At 58.5% G+C, this 20,600-nt stretch overlaps 1 protein-coding gene across 2 annotated transcripts in view; it reads right to left on the bottom strand.

Moving 5' to 3' along the window:
- Nucleotides 1-20,600, bottom strand: part of LMNA (lamin A/C) — a 59,532-nt gene that overhangs the window by 14,728 nt on the left and 24,204 nt on the right. For both annotated transcript variants that reach the window (XM_063946826.1, XM_063946825.1), the window contains exons 2-5: nucleotides 2,693-2,849; nucleotides 679-804; nucleotides 398-568; nucleotides 167-292 (exon numbers count right to left, since the gene is read on the bottom strand). In XM_063946826.1, coding sequence (XP_063802896.1) covers nucleotides 167-292; nucleotides 398-568; nucleotides 679-759 — 378 coding nt within the window. In that variant the 5' untranslated portion in view covers nucleotides 760-804; nucleotides 2,693-2,849. The remainder of the gene's footprint in view (nucleotides 1-166; nucleotides 293-397; nucleotides 569-678; nucleotides 805-2,692; nucleotides 2,850-20,600) is intronic.

The raw sequence follows: 20,600 nt of genomic DNA, 5'->3' as shown, positions 1-20,600 counted from the left end.
TACCAGAAAATAAAAGCTAGAATCTGATTGGTTAGTATGAACAACATCTTCACTTCTGCAAAAACGCACTTTAGTAAATGTACCCCTAGGTGTCAAGGTTGGGCTGGCCTGAGCAGTGCAGTGAAGTGAACTTGACGCGTTTCGTCAACAAGCCAATCAGCCTCACCTGTTTCTGCAGCTGACTGAGCTGCGCGCTCAGGCTGTCTATCCGGATCCTGCTCTGCTGGATCTCGTCGTGGGCCTCTCCAACCATGGTACTGTTCCGCTCCGCAGACAGCTTGGCATTCTCCAGCTGGATAGGGACACAACACGCACAGTCAGATGAAGACGGAATCATCAACCAAAAAGTTTCCAGTAACGGGCTCTAGCATAATCATACCAGACGCCAAAGTAATACCTTGGCATTGTACGTCTTCTCCAGCTCCTCCTTATACAGGGCGATCTGCCCCTCGTGTTGGGCACGCAGACCGTGCAGAGCATCAGCCAATTTGCTTTCGAACTCCTGCTGCCGCCCACTGTCAACCTCCACCAGACGCGTTTCGTGGCGCCGTTTGGTCTCTCGCAGTTCCTGCAGGACAGGTAGAAGACAAGGTCACCCACGACGCCAGAAAGGTCGCATTTGTTAGAGCGGGCGTTTTAGCTGGCCTGGATTCGGCCCCGTCGTGAGCGCACACTCACCTCACTATAGATGCTCTTCTGGAATTCTAGCTCTTCTCTCAGAGTCTGATTGCGGTTTTCCGCATCCACGCGACGCAGCATCTCATCCTGAAGTTGCTTCTTGGCGTCAGCCAGACTGCCTTCCAGCTGTGCAGAGGGTGAAAAGAACACTTAACGGAGATGGCAGCGGCCTACAGTATACAGTAAGTACACAATCCAATAAAGTATCACTCAGCAATAGCAGAATGCCACCTAGTGGCCAGTTATCAAGAAAAATGTGACAAGCTCAGAAAGATACAATGATACAGAGAATAAATTATTTATATCCAATATTTTCCAATAAAAGCAATTCCGCTTCAAACTAAACATATCTTTCCTATTTTGGATTGCAGCTCGGAGGGGTAATGTCCCCTCATTCATCGGTCAAGTACTGGGAGAAATACTACATAATTAGAGGATCATTTCATCTTTCAGTGCAAAAAAAAATAATCTAAGACCCCAACCAGCTTACTCTAACTGTGGTACAAATTCCCGGACTGCAGGCGGCAGCGCCTTTTTCTGCTGCCCGGCCTCAAGATTCCACTCTCCAATGTCCCCGCCCCCTTCTACACTGCCCCCCCCCCCCCCCCCCCCCCCAAGCGCTAGTCCCTGCAGTGACCTCCTCTCCCGTTTGTCAATGGACGTGCACAGGACAGTGTTCCAACAGGATACAGAGCTCGGTCACCAAGACACACGTACAGGCTCTTTTATACCGGGCTGCGCAGATCCTTGTAGTGAATGCGCATGTCACACAGACCAGCCATAGTTTCCATGTCACGATGGGACTGGTGTTTTCTCGTAGGCAATAGTGCCTGTAGCCTAACATCCGGGGAACAAACAGCGTGACGTCCTCCTGAAGAAGCCGCACTGACGGTATGCTATCATTCTGGCCCCTGCCCCCACTACACAGACGCTCTGCGTTACGCCGCAAGGGTGCAATGATGGAAAGTGCAGAGGTGCGGAGTGTTAAGTGCGTACATTCACACTGCGCTGATCAGCAAATGAGCGCACACTGCGGCAGGAAGCCAGGGAGAGCCGCACTGTCACTGCCACAGCTACTGTATGGGGGGAGGCCACTGTTCTGTCTAGCTACAGTTTTCATGTGAATGTATTGCTCCCATTCCCTTTTGTAGAAACCACAATTCCCTTTGCAAGTTCTCAGTATGCAGGACGCTACAGTTCCCTCCAAAACCGGCCCTGGGAGCAGCGTGACAGTACAGATCAGCTGACCAGTCGGGATCCAATCAGGAGTCAGTCAGCGGTCAGGTGACTCCTCTGACCAATCATCAGAGACCCAGGGGTATAAAGTTCCTGCAAAGGCCCTTCCTGGTTGTCAGATCTTTGTTGTCTGTAGACCTGCTGAGACCCTCCCTGACCAGCATTCTGCTTATTGTGACTCCAGTGCAGTTACTATCCTTAGCACTCACTGACTCCTTTCAGCATTTCTAAGTAGCTGGTCGTGCTCCAGCAATCCTGAGTAGCTGGCCGTGCTCCGCAGCACAGTATCTAAATCTGAGCAGTTAGCAGTGTCCCAGCAATCCTGAACAGCTGGTTCTGCTCCGCATGCCAGCGTCTAAGCCTGGGTAGCTGGTTGTAACCCAGCAATCCTGAATAGCTGGTTCTGCTCCGCATGCCAGCGTCTAAGCCTGGGTAGCTGGTTGTAACCCAGCAATCCTGTGTAGCTGGATCTTCTTCGCATCCCAACATCCAACCTGTGAAGCTAGTACTGTCCCGTCTGTATCTCAGCCCAGTTTCCGTATGAGAAAGAACTACCAAAGACTCTCCCAGTTTCTGCTCAAGCACCCATGACCCTAACCCAATATCTACGTCTAGTCCGAGTTCACAACCAAATAGACCCGTGACAGACCGTTCCCCATAATAACCTAAGTAAGGCCAGAAGAGGAGGCAGATTCAGCAGTCACTCTAGTAGTGTAAAAGGAAACACGTTTGGGAGAGAAAACACTACATGACGCAATAATGGCCGCCCATGTCTGACCTTAGCAATCTGGGCCTTCAGGTCGCGCAGTTCCGTCTCAATGTTCCTCTTCTCCCCCAGAGCGGTGGTCAGCGTTGCATCCTTTGAGTTCAGAAGGGCCTCCAAATCCTTCAGGCGAGCCTGCGCGGCCAGCAAGTCAGACTCCTTCTTCTTGTTCCTGGAATAGAGAGAGAGGGTTCTGGGTGAGGAGAGGAGGTGCCCAGTGGGCGCTGTGCCAGGCGCAGGGATGATAGTCAGTGACAGGACTGGGTGAGGAGAGGAGGTGCCCAGTGAGCGCTGTGCCAGGTGCAGGGATGATAGTCAGTGACAGGACTGGGTGAGGAGAGGAGGTGCCCAGTGAGCGCTGTGCCAGGTGCAGGGATGATAGTCAGTGACAGGACTGGGTGAGGAGAGGAGGTGCCCAGTGAGCGCTGTGCCAGGTGCAGGGATGATAGTCAGTGACAGGACTGGGTGAGGAGAGGAGGTGCCCAGTGAGCGCTGTGCCAGGTGCAGGGATGATAGTCAGTGACAGGACTGGGTGAGGAGAGGAGGTGCCCAGTGAGCGCTGTGCCAGGTGCAGGGATGATAGTCAGTGACAGGACTGGGTGAGGAGAGGAGGTGCCCAGTGAGCGCTGTGCCAGGCGCAGGGATGATAGTCAGTGACAGGACTGGGTGAGGAGAGGAGGTGCCCAGTGAGCGCTGTGCCAGGTGCAGGGATGATAGTCAGTGACAGGACTGGGTGAGGAGAGGAGGTGCCCAGTGGGCGCTGTGCCAGGCGCAGGGATGATAGTCAGTGACAGGACTGGGTGAGGAGAGGAGGTGCCCAGTGAGCGCTGTGCCAGGTGCAGGGATGATAGTCAGTGACAGGACTGGGTGAGGAGAGGAGGTGCCCAGTGAGCGCTGTGCCAGGTGCAGGGATGATAGTCAGTGACAGGACTGGGTGAGGAGAGGAGGTGCCCAGTGAGCGCTGTGCCAGGTGCAGGGATGATAGTCAGTGACAGGACTGGGTGAGGAGAGGAGGTGCCCAGTGAGCGCTGTGCCAGGTGCAGGGATGATAGTCAGTGACAGGACTGGGTGAGGAGACCAGGTGCCCAGTGAGCGCTGTGCCAGGCGCAGGGATGATAGTCAGTGACAGGACTGGGTGAGGAGAGGAGGTGCCCAGTGAGCGCTGTGCCAGGTGCAGGGATGATAGTCAGTGACAGGACTGGGTGAGGAGAGGAGGTGCCCAGTGAGCGCTGTGCCAGGTGCAGGGATGATAGTCAGTGACAGGACTGGGTGAGGAGAGGAGGTGCCCAGTGAGCGCTGTGCCAGGCGCAGGGATGATAGTCAGTGACAGGACTGGGTGAGGAGAGGAGGTGCCCAGTGAGCGCTGTGCCAGGCGCAGGGATGATAGTCAGTGACAGGACTGGGTGAGGAGAGGAGGTGCCCAGTGAGCGCTGTGCCAGGTGCAGGGATGATAGTCAGAGACAGGACTGGGTGAGGAGAGGAGGTGCCCAGTGAGCGCTGTGCCAGGCGCAGGGATGATAGTCAGTGACAGGACTGGGTGAGGAGAGGAGGTGCCCAGTGAGCGCTGTGCCAGGCGCAGGGATGATAGTCAGTGACAGGACTGGGTGAGGAGAGGAGGTGCCCAGTGAGCGCTGTGCCAGGTGCAGGGATGATAGTCAGAGACAGGACTGGGTGAGGAGAGGAGGTGCCCAGTGAGCGCTGTGCCAGGCGCAGGGATGATAGTCAGTGACAGGACTGGGTGAGGAGAGGAGGTGCCCAGTGAGCGCTGTGCCAGGCGCAGGGATGATAGTCAGTGACAGGACTGGGTGAGGAGAGGAGGTGCCCAGTGAGCGCTGTGCCAGGCACAGGGATGATAGTCAGTGACAGGACTGGGTGAGGAGAGGAGGTGCCCAGTGGGCGCTGTGCCAGGCGCAGGGATGATAGTCAGTGACAGGACTGGGTGAGGAGAGGAGGTGCCCAGTGAGCGCTGTGCCAGGCGCAGGGATGATAGTCAGTGACAGGACTGGGTGAGGAGAGGAGGTGCCCAGTGAGCGCTGTGCCAGGCACAGGGATGATAGTCAGTGACAGGACTGGGTGAGGAGAGGAGGTGCCCAGTGAGCGCTGTGCCAGGCGCAGGGATGATAGTCAGTGACAGGACTGGGTGAGGAGAGGAGGTGCCCAGTGAGCGCTGTGCCAGGTGCAGGGATGATAGTCAGTGACAGGACTGGGTGAGGAGAGGAGGTGCCCAGTGAGCGCTGTGCCAGGTGCAGGGATGATAGTCAGTGACAGGACTGGGTGAGGAGAGGAGGTGCCCAGTGGGCGCTGTGCCAGGTGCAGGGATGATAGTCAGTGACAGGACTGGGTGAGGAGAGGAGGTGCCCAGTGGGCGCTGTGCCAGGTGCAGGGATGATAGTCAGTGACAGGACTGGGTGAGGAGAGGAGGTGCCCAGTGGGCGCTGTGCCAGGTGCAGGGATGATAGTCAGTGACAGGACTGGGTGAGGAGACCAGGTGCCCAGTGAGCGCTGTGCCAGGCACAGGGATGATAGTCAGTGACAGGACTGGGTGAGGAGAGGAGGTGCCCAGTGAGCGCTGTGCCAGGCGCAGGGATGATAGTCAGTGACAGGACTGGGTGAGGAGAGGAGGTGCCCAGTGGGCGCTGTGCCAGGCGCAGGGATGATAGTCAGTGACAGGACTGGGTGAGGAGAGGAGGTGCCCAGTGGGCGCTGTGCCAGGTGCAGGGATGATAGTCAGTGACAGGACTGGGTGAGGAGAGGAGGTGCCCAGTGAGCGCTGTGCCAGGTGCAGGGATGATAGTCAGTGACAGGACTGGGTGAGGAGACCAGGTGCCCAGTGAGCGCTGTGCCAGGTGCAGGGATGATAGTCAGTGACAGGACTGGGTGAGGAGAGGAGGTGCCCAGTGGGCGCTGTGCCAGGCGCAGGGATGATAGTCAGTGACAGGACTGGGTGAGGAGAGGAGGTGCCCAGTGGGCGCTGTGCCAGGTGCAGGGATGATAGTCAGTGACAGGACTGGGTGAGGAGAGGAGGTGCCCAGTGAGCGCTGTGCCAGGTGCAGGGATGATAGTCAGTGACAGGACTGGGTGAGGAGACCAGGTGCCCAGTGAGCGCTGTGCCAGGTGCAGGGATGATAGTCAGTGACAGGACTGGGTGAGGAGAGGAGGTGCCCAGTGGGCGCTGTGCCAGGCGCAGGGATGATAGTCAGTGACAGGACTGGGTGAGGAGAGGAGGTGCCCAGTGAGCGCTGTGCCAGGCACAGGGATGATAGTCAGAGACAGGACTGGGTGAGGAGAGGAGGTGCCCAGTGAGCGCTGTGCCAGGCGCAGGGATGATAGTCAGTGACAGGACTGGGTGAGGAGAGGAGGTGCCCAGTGGGCGCTGTGCCAGGCGCAGGGATGATAGTCAGTGACAGGACTGGGTGAGGAGAGGAGGTGCCCAGTGGGCGCTGTGCCAGGCGCAGGGATGATAGTCAGTGACAGGACTGGGTGAGGAGACCAGGTGCCCAGTGAGCGCTGTGCCAGGCGCAGGGATGATAGTCAGTGACAGGACTGGGTGAGGAGAGGAGGTGCCCAGTGGGCGCTGTGCCAGGCGCAGGGATGATAGTCAGTGACAGGACTGGGTGAGGAGAGGAGGTGCCCAGTGGGCACTGTGCCAGGTGCAGGGATGATAGTCAGTGACAGGACTGGGTGAGGAGAGGAGGTGCCCAGTGAGCGCTGTGCCAGGCGCAGGGATGATAGTCAGTGACAGGACTGGGTGAGGAGAGGAGGTGCCCAGTGGGCGCTGTGCCAGGTGCAGGGATGATAGTCAGTGACAGGACTGGGTGAGGAGAGGAGGTGCCCAGTGGGCGCTGTGCCAGGTGCAGGGATGATAGTCAGTGACAGGACTGGGTGAGGAGAGGAGGTGCCCAGTGGGCGCTGTGCCAGGTGCAGGGATGATAGTCAGTGACAGGACTGGGTGAGGAGAGGAGGTGCCCAGTGGGCGCTGTGCCAGGTGCAGGGATGATAGTCAGTGACAGGACTGGGTGAGGAGACCAGGTGCCCAGTGAGCGCTGTGCCAGGTGCAGGGATGATAGTCAGTGACAGGACTGGGTGAGGAGAGGAGGTGCCCAGTGAGCGCTGTGCCAGGTGCAGGGATGATAGTCAGTGACAGGACTGGGTGAGGAGACCAGGTGCCCAGTGAGCGCTGTGCCAGGCGCAGGGATGATAGTCAGTGACAGGACTGGGTGAGGAGAGGAGGTGCCCAGTGAGCGCTGTGCCAGGCACAGGGATGATAGTCAGTGACAGGACTGGGTGAGGAGAGGAGGTGCCCAGTGAGCGCTGTGCCAGGCGCAGGGATGATAGTCAGTGACAGGACTGGGTGAGGAGACCAGGTGCCCAGTGAGCGCTGTGCCAGGCGCAGGGATGATAGTCAGTGACAGGACTGGGTGAGGAGAGGAGGTGCCCAGTGGGCGCTGTGCCAGGCGCAGGGATGATAGTCAGTGACAGGACTGGGTGAGGAGAGGAGGTGCCCAGTGGGCGCTGTGCCAGGTGCAGGGATGATAGTCAGTGACAGGACTGGGTGAGGAGACCAGGTGCCCAGTGAGCGCTGTGCCAGGCGCAGGGATGATAGTCAGTGACAGGACTGGGTGAGGAGAGGAGGTGCCCAGTGGGCGCTGTGCCAGGCGCAGGGATGATAGTCAGTGACAGGACTGGGTGAGGAGAGGAGGTGCCCAGTGGGCGCTGTGCCAGGTGCAGGGATGATAGTCAGTGACAGGACTGGGTGAGGAGACCAGGTGCCCAGTGAGCGCTGTGCCAGGTGCAGGGATGATAGTCAGTGACAGGACTGGGTGAGGAGAGGAGGTGCCCAGTGAGCGCTGTGCCAGGTGCAGGGATGATAGTCAGTGACAGGACTGGGTGAGGAGACCAGGTGCCCAGTGAGCGCTGTGCCAGGCGCAGGGATGATAGTCAGTGACAGGACTGGGTGAGGAGAGGAGGTGCCCAGTGAGCGCTGTGCCAGGCACAGGGATGATAGTCAGTGACAGGACTGGGTGAGGAGAGGAGGTGCCCAGTGGGCGCTGTGCCAGGTGCAGGGATGATAGTCAGTGACAGGACTGGGTGAGGAGACCAGGTGCCCAGTGAGCGCTGTGCCAGGTGCAGGGATGATAGTCAGTGACAGGACTGGGTGAGGAGAGGAGGTGCCCAGTGAGCGCTGTGCCAGGTGCAGGGATGATAGTCAGTGACAGGACTGGGTGAGGAGACCAGGTGCCCAGTGAGCGCTGTGCCAGGCGCAGGGATGATAGTCAGTGACAGGACTGGGTGAGGAGAGGAGGTGCCCAGTGAGCGCTGTGCCAGGCACAGGGATGATAGTCAGTGACAGGACTGGGTGAGGAGAGGAGGTGCCCAGTGAGCGCTGTGCCAGGCGCAGGGATGATAGTCAGTGACAGGACTGGGTGAGGAGACCAGGTGCCCAGTGAGCGCTGTGCCAGGTGCAGGGATGATAGTCAGTGACAGGACTGGGTGAGGAGAGGAGGTGCCCAGTGAGCGCTGTGCCAGGCGCAGGGATGATAGTCAGTGACAGGACTGGGTGAGGAGAGGAGGTGCCCAGTGGGCGCTGTGCCAGGCGCAGGGATGATAGTCAGTGACAGGACTGGGTGAGGAGAGGAGGTGCCCAGTGAGCGCTGTGCCAGGCGCAGGGATGATAGTCAGTGACAGGACTGGGTGAGGAGAGGAGGTGCCCAGTGGGCGCTGTGCCAGGCGCAGGGATGATAGTCAGTGACAGGACTGGGTGAGGAGAGGAGGTGCCCAGTGAGCGCTGTGCCAGGTGCAGGGATGATAGTCAGTGACAGGACTGGGTGAGGAGAGGAGGTGCCCAGTGGGCGCTGTGCCAGGCGCAGGGATGATAGTCAGTGACAGGACTGGGTGAGGAGAGGAGGTGCCCAGTGGGCGCTGTGCCAGGCGCAGGGATGATAGTCAGTGACAGGACTGGGTGAGGAGAGGAGGTGCCCAGTGAGCGCTGTGCCAGGCGCAGGGATGATAGTCAGTGACAGGACTGGGTGAGGAGAGGAGGTGCCCAGTGGGCGCTGTGCCAGGTGCAGGGATGATAGTCAGTGACAGGACTGGGTGAGGAGACCAGGTGCCCAGTGAGCGCTGTGCCAGGTGCAGGAATGATAGTCAGTGACAGGACTGGGTGAGGAGACCAGGTGCCCAGTGAGCGCTGTGCCAGGTGCAGGGATGATAGTCAGTGACAGGACTGGGTGAGGAGAGGAGGTGCCCAGTGAGCGCTGTGCCAGGTGCAGGGATGATAGTCAGTGACAGGACTGGGTGAGGAGAGGAGGTGCCCAGTGAGCGCTGTGCCAGGCGCAGGGATGATAGTCAGTGACAGGACTGGGTGAGGAGAGGAGGTGCCCAGTGGGCGCTGTGCCAGGTGCAGGGATGATAGTCAGTGACAGGACTGGGTGAGGAGAGGAGGTGCCCAGTGAGCGCTGTGCCAGGCGCAGGGATGATAGTCAGTGACAGGACTGGGTGAGGAGAGGAGGTGCCCAGTGAGCGCTGTGCCAGGCGCAGGGATGATAGTCAGTGACAGGACTGGGTGAGGAGAGGAGGTGCCCAGTGGGCGCTGTGCCAGGCGCAGGGATGATAGTCAGTGACAGGACTGGGTGAGGAGAGGAGGTGCCCAGTGGGCGCTGTGCCAGGCGCAGGGATGATAGTCAGTGACAGGACTGGGTGAGGAGAGGAGGTGCCCAGTGGGCGCTGTGCCAGGTGCAGGGATGATAGTCAGTGACAGGACTGGGTGAGGAGACCAGGTGCCCAGTGAGCGCTGTGCCAGGCGCAGGGATGATAGTCAGTGACAGGACTGGGTGAGGAGAGGAGGTGCCCAGTGGGCGCTGTGCCAGGCGCAGGGATGATAGTCAGTGACAGGACTGGGTGAGGAGAGGAGGTGCCCAGTGGGCGCTGTGCCAGGTGCAGGGATGATAGTCAGTGACAGGACTGGGTGAGGAGACCAGGTGCCCAGTGAGCGCTGTGCCAGGCGCAGGGATGATAGTCAGTGACAGGACTGGGTGAGGAGAGGAGGTGCCCAGTGGGCGCTGTGCCAGGCGCAGGGATGATAGTCAGTGACAGGACTGGGTGAGGAGAGGAGGTGCCCAGTGGGCGCTGTGCCAGGCGCAGGGATGATAGTCAGTGACAGGACTGGGTGAGGAGAGGAGGTGCCCAGTGGGCGCTGTGCCAGGCGCAGGGATGATAGTCAGTGACAGGACTGGGTGAGGAGACCAGGTGCCCAGTGAGCGCTGTGCCAGGTGCAGGGATGATAGTCAGTGACAGGACTGGGTGAGGAGACCAGGTGCCCAGTGAGCGCTGTGCCAGGCGCAGGGATGATAGTCAGTGACAGGACTGGGTGAGGAGAGGAGGTGCCCAGTGGGCGCTGTGCCAGGCGCAGGGATGATAGTCAGTGACAGGACTGGGTGAGGAGAGGAGGTGCCCAGTGGGCGCTGTGCCAGGTGCAGGGATGATAGTCAGTGACAGGACTGGGTGAGGAGACCAGGTGCCCAGTGAGCGCTGTGCCAGGCGCAGGGATGATAGTCAGTGACAGGACTGGGTGAGGAGAGGAGGTGCCCAGTGGGCGCTGTGCCAGGCGCAGGGATGATAGTCAGTGACAGGACTGGGTGAGGAGAGGAGGTGCCCAGTGGGCGCTGTGCCAGGTGCAGGGATGATAGTCAGTGACAGGACTGGGTGAGGAGACCAGGTGCCCAGTGAGCGCTGTGCCAGGCGCAGGGATGATAGTCAGTGACAGGACTGGGTGAGGAGAGGAGGTGCCCAGTGAGCGCTGTGCCAGGCGCAGGGATGATAGTCAGTGACAGGACTGGGTGAGGAGACCAGGTGCCCAGTGAGCGCTGTGCCAGGTGCAGGGATGATAGTCAGTGACAGGACTGGGTGAGGAGACCAGGTGCCCAGTGAGCGCTGTGCCAGGCGCAGGGATGATAGTCAGTGACAGGACTGGGTGAGGAGAGGAGGTGCCCAGTGGGCGCTGTGCCAGGCGCAGGGATGATAGTCAGTGACAGGACTGGGTGAGGAGAGGAGGTGCCCAGTGGGCGCTGTGCCAGGTGCAGGGATGATAGTCAGTGACAGGACTGGGTGAGGAGAGGAGGTGCCCAGTGGGCGCTGTGCCAGGCACAGGGATGATAGTCAGTGACAGGACTGGGTGAGGAGAGGAGGTGCCCAGTGGGCGCTGTGCCAGGCGCAGGGATGATAGTCAGTGACAGGACTGGGTGAGGAGAGGAGGTGCCCAGTGGGCGCTGTGCCAGGCGCAGGGATGATAGTCAGTGACAGGACTGGGTGAGGAGAGGAGGTGCCCAGTGGGCACTGTGCCAGGTGCAGGGATGATAGTCAGTGACAGGACTGGGTGAGGAGAGGAGGTGCCCAGTGAGCGCTGTGCCAGGTGCAGGGATGATAGTCAGTGACAGGACTGGGTGAGGAGAGGTGGTGCCCAGTGAGCGCTGTGCCAGGTGCAGGGATGATAGTCAGTGACAGGACTGGGTGAGGAGAGGAGGTGCCCAGTGAGCGCTGTGCCAGGTGCAGGGATGATAGTCAGTGACAGGACTGGGTGAGGAGAGGAGGTGCCCAGTGAGCGCTGTGCCAGGTGCAGGGATGATAGTCAGTGACAGGACTGGGTGAGGAGAGGAGGTGCCCAGTGAGCGCTGTGCCAGGCGCAGGGATGATAGTCAGTGACAGGACTGGGTGAGGAGAGGAGGTGCCCAGTGAGCGCTGTGCCAGGCGCAGGGATGATAGTCAGTGACAGGACTGGGTGAGGAGAGGAGGTGCCCAGTGGGCGCTGTGCCAGGCGCAGGGATGATAGTCAGTGACAGGACTGGGTGAGGAGAGGAGGTGCCCAGTGAGCGCTGTGCCAGGCGCAGGGATGATAGTCAGTGACAGGACTGGGTGAGGAGAGGAGGTGCCCAGTGGGCGCTGTGCCAGGTGCAGGGATGATAGTCAGTGACAGGACTGGGTGAGGAGAGGAGGTGCCCAGTGGGCGCTGTGCCAGGTGCAGGGATGATAGTCAGTGACAGGACTGGGTGAGGAGAGGAGGTGCCCAGTGGGCGCTGTGCCAGGTGCAGGGATGATAGTCAGTGACAGGACTGGGTGAGGAGAGGAGGTGCCCAGTGGGCGCTGTGCCAGGTGCAGGGATGATAGTCAGTGACAGGACTGGGTGAGGAGACCAGGTGCCCAGTGAGCGCTGTACCAGGTGCAGGGATGATAGTCAGTGACAGGACTGGGTGAGGAGAGGAGGTGCCCAGTGAGCGCTGTGCCAGGTGCAGGGATGATAGTCAGTGACAGGACTGGGTGAGGAGACCAGGTGCCCAGTGAGCGCTGTGCCAGGCGCAGGGATGATAGTCAGTGACAGGACTGGGTGAGGAGAGGAGGTGCCCAGTGAGCGCTGTGCCAGGCACAGGGATGATAGTCAGTGACAGGACTGGGTGAGGAGAGGAGGTGCCCAGTGAGCGCTGTGCCAGGCGCAGGGATGATAGTCAGTGACAGGACTGGGTGAGGAGACCAGGTGCCCAGTGAGCGCTGTGCCAGGCGCAGGGATGATAGTCAGTGACAGGACTGGGTGAGGAGAGGAGGTGCCCAGTGAGCGCTGTGCCAGGCACAGGGATGATAGTCAGTGACAGGACTGGGTGAGGAGAGGAGGTGCCCAGTGAGCACTGTGCCAGGCGCAGGGATGATAGTCAGTGACAGGACTGGGTGAGGAGAGGAGGTGCCCAGTGAGCGCTGTGCCAGGTGCAGGAATGATAGTCAGTGACAGGACTGGGTGAGGAGACCAGGTGCCCAGTGAGCGCTGTGCCAGGTGCAGGGATGATAGTCAGTGACAGGACTGGGTGAGGAGAGGAGGTGCCCAGTGAGCGCTGTGCCAGGTGCAGGGATGATAGTCAGTGACAGGACTGGGTGAGGAGAGGAGGTGCCCAGTGAGCGCTGTGCCAGGCGCAGGGATGATAGTCAGTGACAGGACTGGGTGAGGAGAGGAGGTGCCCAGTGAGCGCTGTGCCAGGCGCAGGGATGATAGTCAGTGACAGGACTGGGTGAGGAGACCAGGTGCCCAGTGAGCGCTGTGCCAGGCGCAGGGATGATAGTCAGTGACAGGACTGGGTGAGGAGACCAGGTGCCCAGTGAGCGCTGTGCCAGGTGCAGGGATGATAGTCAGTGACAGGACTGGGTGAGGAGACCAGGTGCCCAGTGAGCGCTGTGCCAGGCGCAGGGATGATAGTCAGTGACAGGACTGGGTGAGGAGACCAGGTGCCCAGTGAGCGCTGTGCCAGGTGCAGGGATGATAGTCAGTGACAGGACTGGGTGAGGCGAGGAGGTGCCCAGTGAGCGCTGTGCCAGGTGCAGGGATGATAGTCAGTGACAGGACTGGGTGAGGAGACCAGGTGCCCAGTGAGCGCTGTGCCAGGTGCAGGGATGATAGTCAGTGACAGGACTGGGTGAGGAGACCAGGTGCCCAGTGAGCGCTGTGCCAGGCGCAGGGATGATAGTCAGTGACAGGACTGGGTGAGGAGAGGAGGTGCCCAGTGGGCGCTGTGCCAGGCGCAGGGATGATAGTCAGTGACAGGACTGGGTGAGGAGACCAGGTGCCCAGTGAGCGCTGTGCCAGGCGCAGGGATGATAGTCAGTGACAGGACTGGGTGAGGAGAGGAGGTGCCCAGTGAGCGCTGTGCCAGGCACAGGGATGATAGTCAGTGACAGGACTGGGTGAGGAGAGGAGGTGCCCAGTGAGCGCTGTGCCAGGCGCAGGGATGATAGTCAGTGACAGGACTGGGTGAGGAGAGGAGGTGCCCAGTGAGCGCTGTGCCAGGTGCAGGAATGATAGTCAGTGACAGGACTGGGTGAGGAGACCAGGTGCCCAGTGAGCGCTGTGCCAGGTGCAGGGATGATAGTCAGTGACAGGACTGGGTGAGGAGAGGAGGTGCCCAGTGAGCGCTGTGCCAGGTGCAGGGATGATAGTCAGTGACAGGACTGGGTGAGGAGAGGAGGTGCCCAGTGAGCGCTGTGCCAGGTGCAGGGATGATAGTCAGTGACAGGACTGGGTGAGGAGACCAGGTGCCCAGTGAGCGCTGTGCCAGGCGCAGGGATGATAGTCAGTGACAGGACTGGGTGAGGAGAGGAGGTGCCCAGTGGGCGCTGTGCCAGGCGCAGGGATGATAGTCAGTGACAGGACTGGGTGAGGAGACCAGGTGCCCAGTGAGCGCTGTGCCAGGCGCAGGGATGATAGTCAGTGACAGGACTGGGTGAGGAGAGGAGGTGCCCAGTGAGCGCTGTGCCAGGCACAGGGATGATAGTCAGTGACAGGACTGGGTGAGGAGAGGAGGTGCCCAGTGAGCGCTGTGCCAGGCGCAGGGATGATAGTCAGTGACAGGACTGGGTGAGGAGAGGAGGTGCCCAGTGAGCGCTGTGCCAGGCGCAGGGATGATAGTCAGTGACAGGACTGGGTGAGGAGAGGAGGTGCCCAGTGGGCGCTGTGCCAGGCGCAGGGATGATAGTCAGTGACAGGACTGGGTGAGGAGAGGAGGTGCCCAGTGAGCGCTGTGCCAGGCGCAGGGATGATAGTCAGTGACAGGACTGGGTGAGGAGAGGAGGTGCCCAGTGGGCGCTGTGCCAGGCGCAGGGATGATAGTCAGTGACAGGACTGGGTGAGGAGAGGAGGTGCCCAGTGAGCGCTGTGCCAGGCGCAGGGATGATAGTCAGTGACAGGACTGGGTGAGGAGAGGAGGTGCCCAGTGGGCGCTGTGCCAGGCACAGGGATGATAGTCAGAGACAGGACTGGGTGAGGAGAGGAGGTGCCCAGTGAGCGCTGTGCCAGGCGCAGGGATGATAGTCAGTGACAGGACTGGGTGAGGAGAGGAGGTGCCCAGTGAGCGCTGTGCCAGGCGCAGGGATGATAGTCAGTGACAGGACTGGGTGAGGAGAGGAGGTGCCCAGTGGGCGCTGTGCCAGGCACAGGGATGATAGTCAGAGACAGGACTGGGTGAGGAGAGGAGGTGCCCAGTGAGCGCTGTGCCAGGCGCAGGGATGATAGTCAGTGACAGGACTGGGTGAGGAGAGGAGGTGCCCAGTGGGCGCTGTGCCAGGCGCAGGGATGATAGTCAGTGACAGGACTGGGTGAGGAGAGGAGGTGCCCAGTGAGCGCTGTGCCAGGTGCAGGGATGATAGTCAGTGACAGGACTGGGTGAGGAGAGGAGGTGCCCAGTGGGCGCTGTGCCAGGCGCAGGGATGATAGTCAGAGACAGGACTGGGTGAGGAGAGGAGGTGCCCAGTGGGCGCTGTGCCAGGCGCAGGGATGATAGTCAGAGACAGGACTGGGTGAGGAGAGGAGGTGCCCAGTGGGCGCTGTGCCAGGCGCAGGGATGATAGTCAGTGACAGGACTGGGTGAGGAGAGGAGGTGCCCAGTGGGCGCTGTGCCAGGCACAGGGATGATAGTCAGTGACAGGACTGGGTGAGGAGAGGAGGTGCCCAGTGAGCGCTGTGCCAGGCGCAGGGATGATAGTCAGTGACAGGACTGGGTGAGGAGAGGAGGTGCCCAGTGAGCGCTGTGCCAGGCGCAGGGATGATAGTCAGTGACAGGACTGGGTGAGGAGAGGAGGTGCCCAGTGAGCGCTGTGCCAGGCGCAGGGATGATAGTCAGTGACAGGACTGGGTGAGGAGAGGAGGTGCCCAGTGGGCGCTGTGCCAGGCGCAGGGATGATAGTCAGTGACAGGACTGGGTGAGGAGAGGAGGTGCCCAGTGGGCGCTGTGCCAGGTGCAGGGATGATAGTCAGTGACAGGACTGGGTGAGGAGAGGAGGTGCCCAGTGAGCGCTGTGCCAGGCGCAGGGATGATAGTCAGTGACAGGACTGGGTGAGGAGAGGAGGTGCCCAGTGGGCGCTGTGCCAGGCGCAGGGATGATAGTCAGTGACAGGACTGGGTGAGGAGAGGAGGTGCCCAGTGAGCGCTGTGCCAGGCACAGGGATGATAGTCAGTGACAGGACTGGGTGAGGAGAGGAGGTGCCCAGTGGGCGCTGTGCCAGGCACAGGGATGATAGTCAGAGACAGGACTGGGTGAGGAGAGGAGGTGCCCAGTGAGCGCTGTGCCAGGCACAGGGATGATAGTCAGAGACAGGACTGGGTGAGGAGAGGAGGTGCCCAGTGAGCGCTGTGCCAGGCACAGGGATGATAGTCAGAGACAGGACTGGCTGCTTCAGGAGTGACCCTCAGGGGTGACACGTTCTCTCTGGCACCAGGAGAGCCCCGTATAATATAACTGTGAGCCACAGAGGAGCGTGCCACGTGCCTCATACACAGGCAGAGACCGCCATAGCTACCAGGCCGAAACCTGTCTGGGCAAGATCCCCCATTTCCCATACTGCCCCTGGGCTCAGGGCCGTCTGCACTGTGGAAGGAGCAGGAGATGGACAGACATTGTTACACAGGACTCCGAGCGCTGGTCACACACACACACACACATATACAGATGGAGCGGGCTTAGCTGCAGCACTGCACATGACCGTGTTACCTATAGCTCACGTCTGCTGCAATCACGCTCGCTCCATCAGCACACAGTGACGCGGCCCAATATTACCATAAACATTTTGACGCTAACGGGCATATTCATTTAGCTGCGGGGTTACCTGGCGGCCAATCACAGGAGGCAGCGCAATTCAGTGACCAGCGGGGAAATGGCCGTACCACAGGAATGAGCCATAGAAGTCATTTATTAAGGCGGCCCTGGGCCCATCTTGTAGGTAGAACACATTATTATAATATTACAATTCTCATCATGATACAGTATTACAGCTACGTTCTCTAGGGAACAAAAGGAAAATGAGCCCCCCCCCCCCCCCCCCCCCGGATACACAGAGCGGCTGTGGCGACAACCTGTATATAATACAGGAGTCTGTATATAACCCCGGGCGCTCTGCACAGCGCATTCCTGGTGCGTTTAGTACACACAGATCCCGGTAATGTGTTCTGTGGCCGGATTCCAGCACGCAGCCATGACGTCTCCGCCCAACATTTCCAGCTTCTTACTGGGAGCCGAGACATCGGGGAGCGCAAGACCACAATTACTGACTGCCCAGCGTCAGTAAATCTTACAGACCGGGCAGGCAGAGAAGTCTTATAATGCATCTTACTCACCCACTAATGACAGGGGGCTAATGGGACACCACAGCGTGAGAGTTATATAGTGGGAGGAGCAGGTTCCCCAGCAGCACAGAGTATATCAGGAGATGAGTGATGTGTCAGTGAGGACAGGGCTGCATGTGACAGGGGCAGTGACATGATGTGAGGAGGGGAATGGAGGCAGCAGGAAGCCACAGACTGAGAGTTATATAGGGGGAGGAGCAGAGTCCCCAGCAGCACAGAGTATATCAGGAGATGAGTGATGTGTCAGTGAGGATAATACTGCATGTGACAGGGGCAGTGACATGATGTGAGGAGGGGAATGGAGGCAGCAGGAAGTCACAGGCTGAGAGTTATATAGTGGGAGGAGCAGGGTTCCCAGCAGCACAGAGTATATCAGGAGATGAGTGTTGTGTCAGTGAGGACAGGGCTGCATGTGACAGGGGCAGTGACATGATGTGAGGAGGGGAATGGAGGTAGCAGGAAGCCACAGACTGAGAGTTATATAATGGGAGGAGCAGGGACCCCAGCAGCACAGAGTATATCAGGAGATGAGGGATGTGTCAGGACAGGGCTGCATGTGACAGGGGCAGTGACATGATGTAAGGAGGGGAATGGAGGCAGCAGGAAGCCACAGACTGAGAGTTATATAGTGGGAGGAGCAGGTTCCCCAGCAGCACAGAGTATATCAGGAGATGAGTAATGTGTCAGTGAGGACAGGGCTGCATGTGACAGGGGCAGTGACATGATGTGAGGAGGGGAATGGAGGTAGCAGGAAGCCACAGACTGAGAGTTATATAGTGGGAGGAACAGGGTCCCCAGCAGCACAGAGTATATCAGGAGATGAGTGATGTGTCAGTGAGGACAGGGCTGCATGTGACAGGGGCAGTGACATGATGTGAGGAGGGGAATGGAGGCAGCAGGAAGCTACAGACTGAGTTATATAGTGAGAGGAGCAGGGTCCCCAGCAGCACAGAGTATATCAGGAGGATGTGTCAGTGAGGACAGGGCTGCATGTGACAGGGGCAGTGACATGATGTGAGGAGGGGAATGGAGGCAGCAGGAAGCCACAGACTGAGAGTTATATAGGGGGAGGAGCAGGGTCCCCCAGCAGCACAGAGTATATCAGGAACTGAGTGGTGTGTCAGTGCGGACAGGGCTGCATGTGACAGGGGTAGTGACATGATGTGAGGAGGGGAATGGAGGCAGCAGGAAGCCACAGACTGAGAGTTATATAATGGGAGAAGCAGGGACCCCCAGCAGCACAGAGTATATCAGGAGATGAGTGATGTGTCAGTGAGGACAGGGCTGCATGTGACAGGGGCAGTGACATGATGTGAGGAGGGGAATGGAGGCAGCAGGAAGCTATAGACTGAGAGTTATATAGTGGAAGGAGCAGGGTCCCAGCAGCACAGAGTATATCAGGAGATGAGTGATGTGTCAGTGAGGACAGGGCTGCATGTGACAGGGGCAGTGACATGATGTGAGGAGGGGAATGGAGGCAGCAGGAAGCCACAGACTGAGAGTTATATAATGGGAGAAGCAGGGACCCCCAGCAGCACAGAGTATATCAGGAGATGAGTGATGTGTCAGTGAGGACAGGGCTGCATGTGACAGGACCAGTGACATGATGTGAGGAGGGGAATGGAGGCAGCAGGAAGCCACAGACTGAGAGTTATATAGTGAGAGGAGCAGGGTCCCCAGCAGCACAGAGTATATCAGGAGATGAGTGATGTGTCAGAGAGGACAGGGCTGCATGTGACAGGGGCAGTGACATGATTTAAGGAGGGGAATGGAGGCAGCAGGAAGCCACAGACTGAGAGTTATATAGTGGGAGGAGCAGGGTCCCCAGCAGCACAGAGTATATCAGGAGATGAGTGATGTGTCAGTGAGGACAGGGCTGCATGTGACAGGGGCAGTGACATGATGTGAGGAGGGGAATGGAGGCAGCAGGAAGCCACAGACTGATAGTTATATAGTAGGAGGAGCAGGATCCCCAGCAGCACAGAGTATATCAGGAGATGAGTGATGTGTCAGTGAGGATAGGGCTGCATGTGACAGGGGCAGTGACATGATGTGAGGAGGGGAATGGAGGCAGCAGGAAGCTACAGACTGAGTTATATAGTGGAAGGAGCAGGGTCCCAGCAGCACAGAGTATATCAGGAGATGAGTGATGTGTCAGTAAGGACAGGGCTGCATGTGACAGGGGCAGTGACATGATGTGAGGAGGGGAATGGAGGCAGCAGGAAGCCACAGACTGAGAGTTATATAGTGGGAGGAGCAGGGTGTCCAGCAGCACAGAGTATATCAGGAGATGAGTGATATGTCAGTGAGGACAGGGCTGCATGTGACAGGAGCAGTGACATGATGTAAGGAGGGGAATGGAGGCAGCAGGAAGCCACAGACTGAGAGTTATATAGTGAGAGGAGCAGGGTCCCCAGCAGCACAGAGTATATCAGGAGATGAGTGATGTGTCAGAGAGGACAGGGCTGCATGTGACAGGGGCAGTGACATGATGTGAGTAGGGAAATTCTTGAGATTATCTTTCAGGATTGCAACCAAACCAGCCAAGGTGATGTGCTCACCCGTCTTTGTTTTATGAGAGATAGAGAACACCCAACACCCAAGTCTCAGGTGAAAGTAACAAAACAAAACTGAGAAATGTCCCCTGAGGGAGGAGGGAGGAGGAGGATCTGGGAAGTTAGGCACCAGGCTGGGACTTGTTAGACAGGAAAGGGGGAAGGGCTGGGGTGGGGTTTTTTGGGGACAATGTGTTAAGTAGTCAAAGTACTCACACCCTACAGGTATGAAATATCAGATGAGTACCTACAGTGTACTTACAGTATGTAATATACTCACCTCCCATATTAGTACCATGGATGGGGGTGTTACATAAATCAAATAAACCAGTGGTATTATAAACTCCTCTCTCCCATACTCACCCTGCTGTAACATTAGACTGAAAGCTTTTTGGTTCAGAAGTATTTGTTTATTTGCCCTAGGCATCCGGTAGATCACCTGGCCCTCATTACAATCTAGTAGATCCGGGAGACAGTGATTGTTGGGCATGTGTGTTACATCCAGTTTTGGCACCTCATCGTCTACACCCCGCAGGGGAAGCCATTTTGTGTGCTGAACCAATTTTCAACACACTGCAGTTCACTGGGCACTACAGACATCTCTGAGGTACGAGGCACTCCGCACCTCATGCCTCAAAGTCACAGACTCCTAGGGCGTGGACAGACTGCGTATTGTTCCTCTTCCATGAAATGAATGGCTACACTGCATTATTTGAGCGAAGGGGCTCAATGATTATTCGTGAAGCATCTGCCATGCTCTAGCATCACCTCACCACTAGGGGGAGCGCCCGTGTCTGATATGATATTATCTCTAGACTAGTATAAATGATTACAATCTAATGAACAGGGTGTGGTCCCTGCGACTTCTGTCTGTGATTTCCTGAACATTACAAGTCAGGCCAAGAGAGAATAAAACCTGGCTGCTGTGTGCACAGGCTGATTGGCTGCTGCGGCAGACGAAACGTTTCCCGCTGGCACCTTACAGGGTATTATGGCTGTGGGCCGGAAGGGCCGGGCCCTGTGATCCTTGCTAGTGCCACGTCTGTGTATGTGCAGCGCCTGACTCATCCTATTCTTCCCAGATGACGATTTGCCAATTTTATTCTGCGCCTAAGCCAGATTTCCTCCCGTGCCGGGAACACAGAAAACTGGGGTGGATGGAAAATACCGGGCAGAAATTCAGTGCAAATGCCCATCTACAACTAACGCACGCCCCCAAAA

The sequence above is a fragment of the Pseudophryne corroboree genome, chromosome 12 (genome assembly GCF_028390025.1).
Source record: "Pseudophryne corroboree isolate aPseCor3 chromosome 12, aPseCor3.hap2, whole genome shotgun sequence".
NCBI lineage: Eukaryota > Metazoa > Chordata > Amphibia > Anura > Myobatrachidae > Pseudophryne > Pseudophryne corroboree.
Note: the sequence above shows the minus strand (reverse complement) of the source record. Positions and strands in the feature narration are given on the sequence as shown.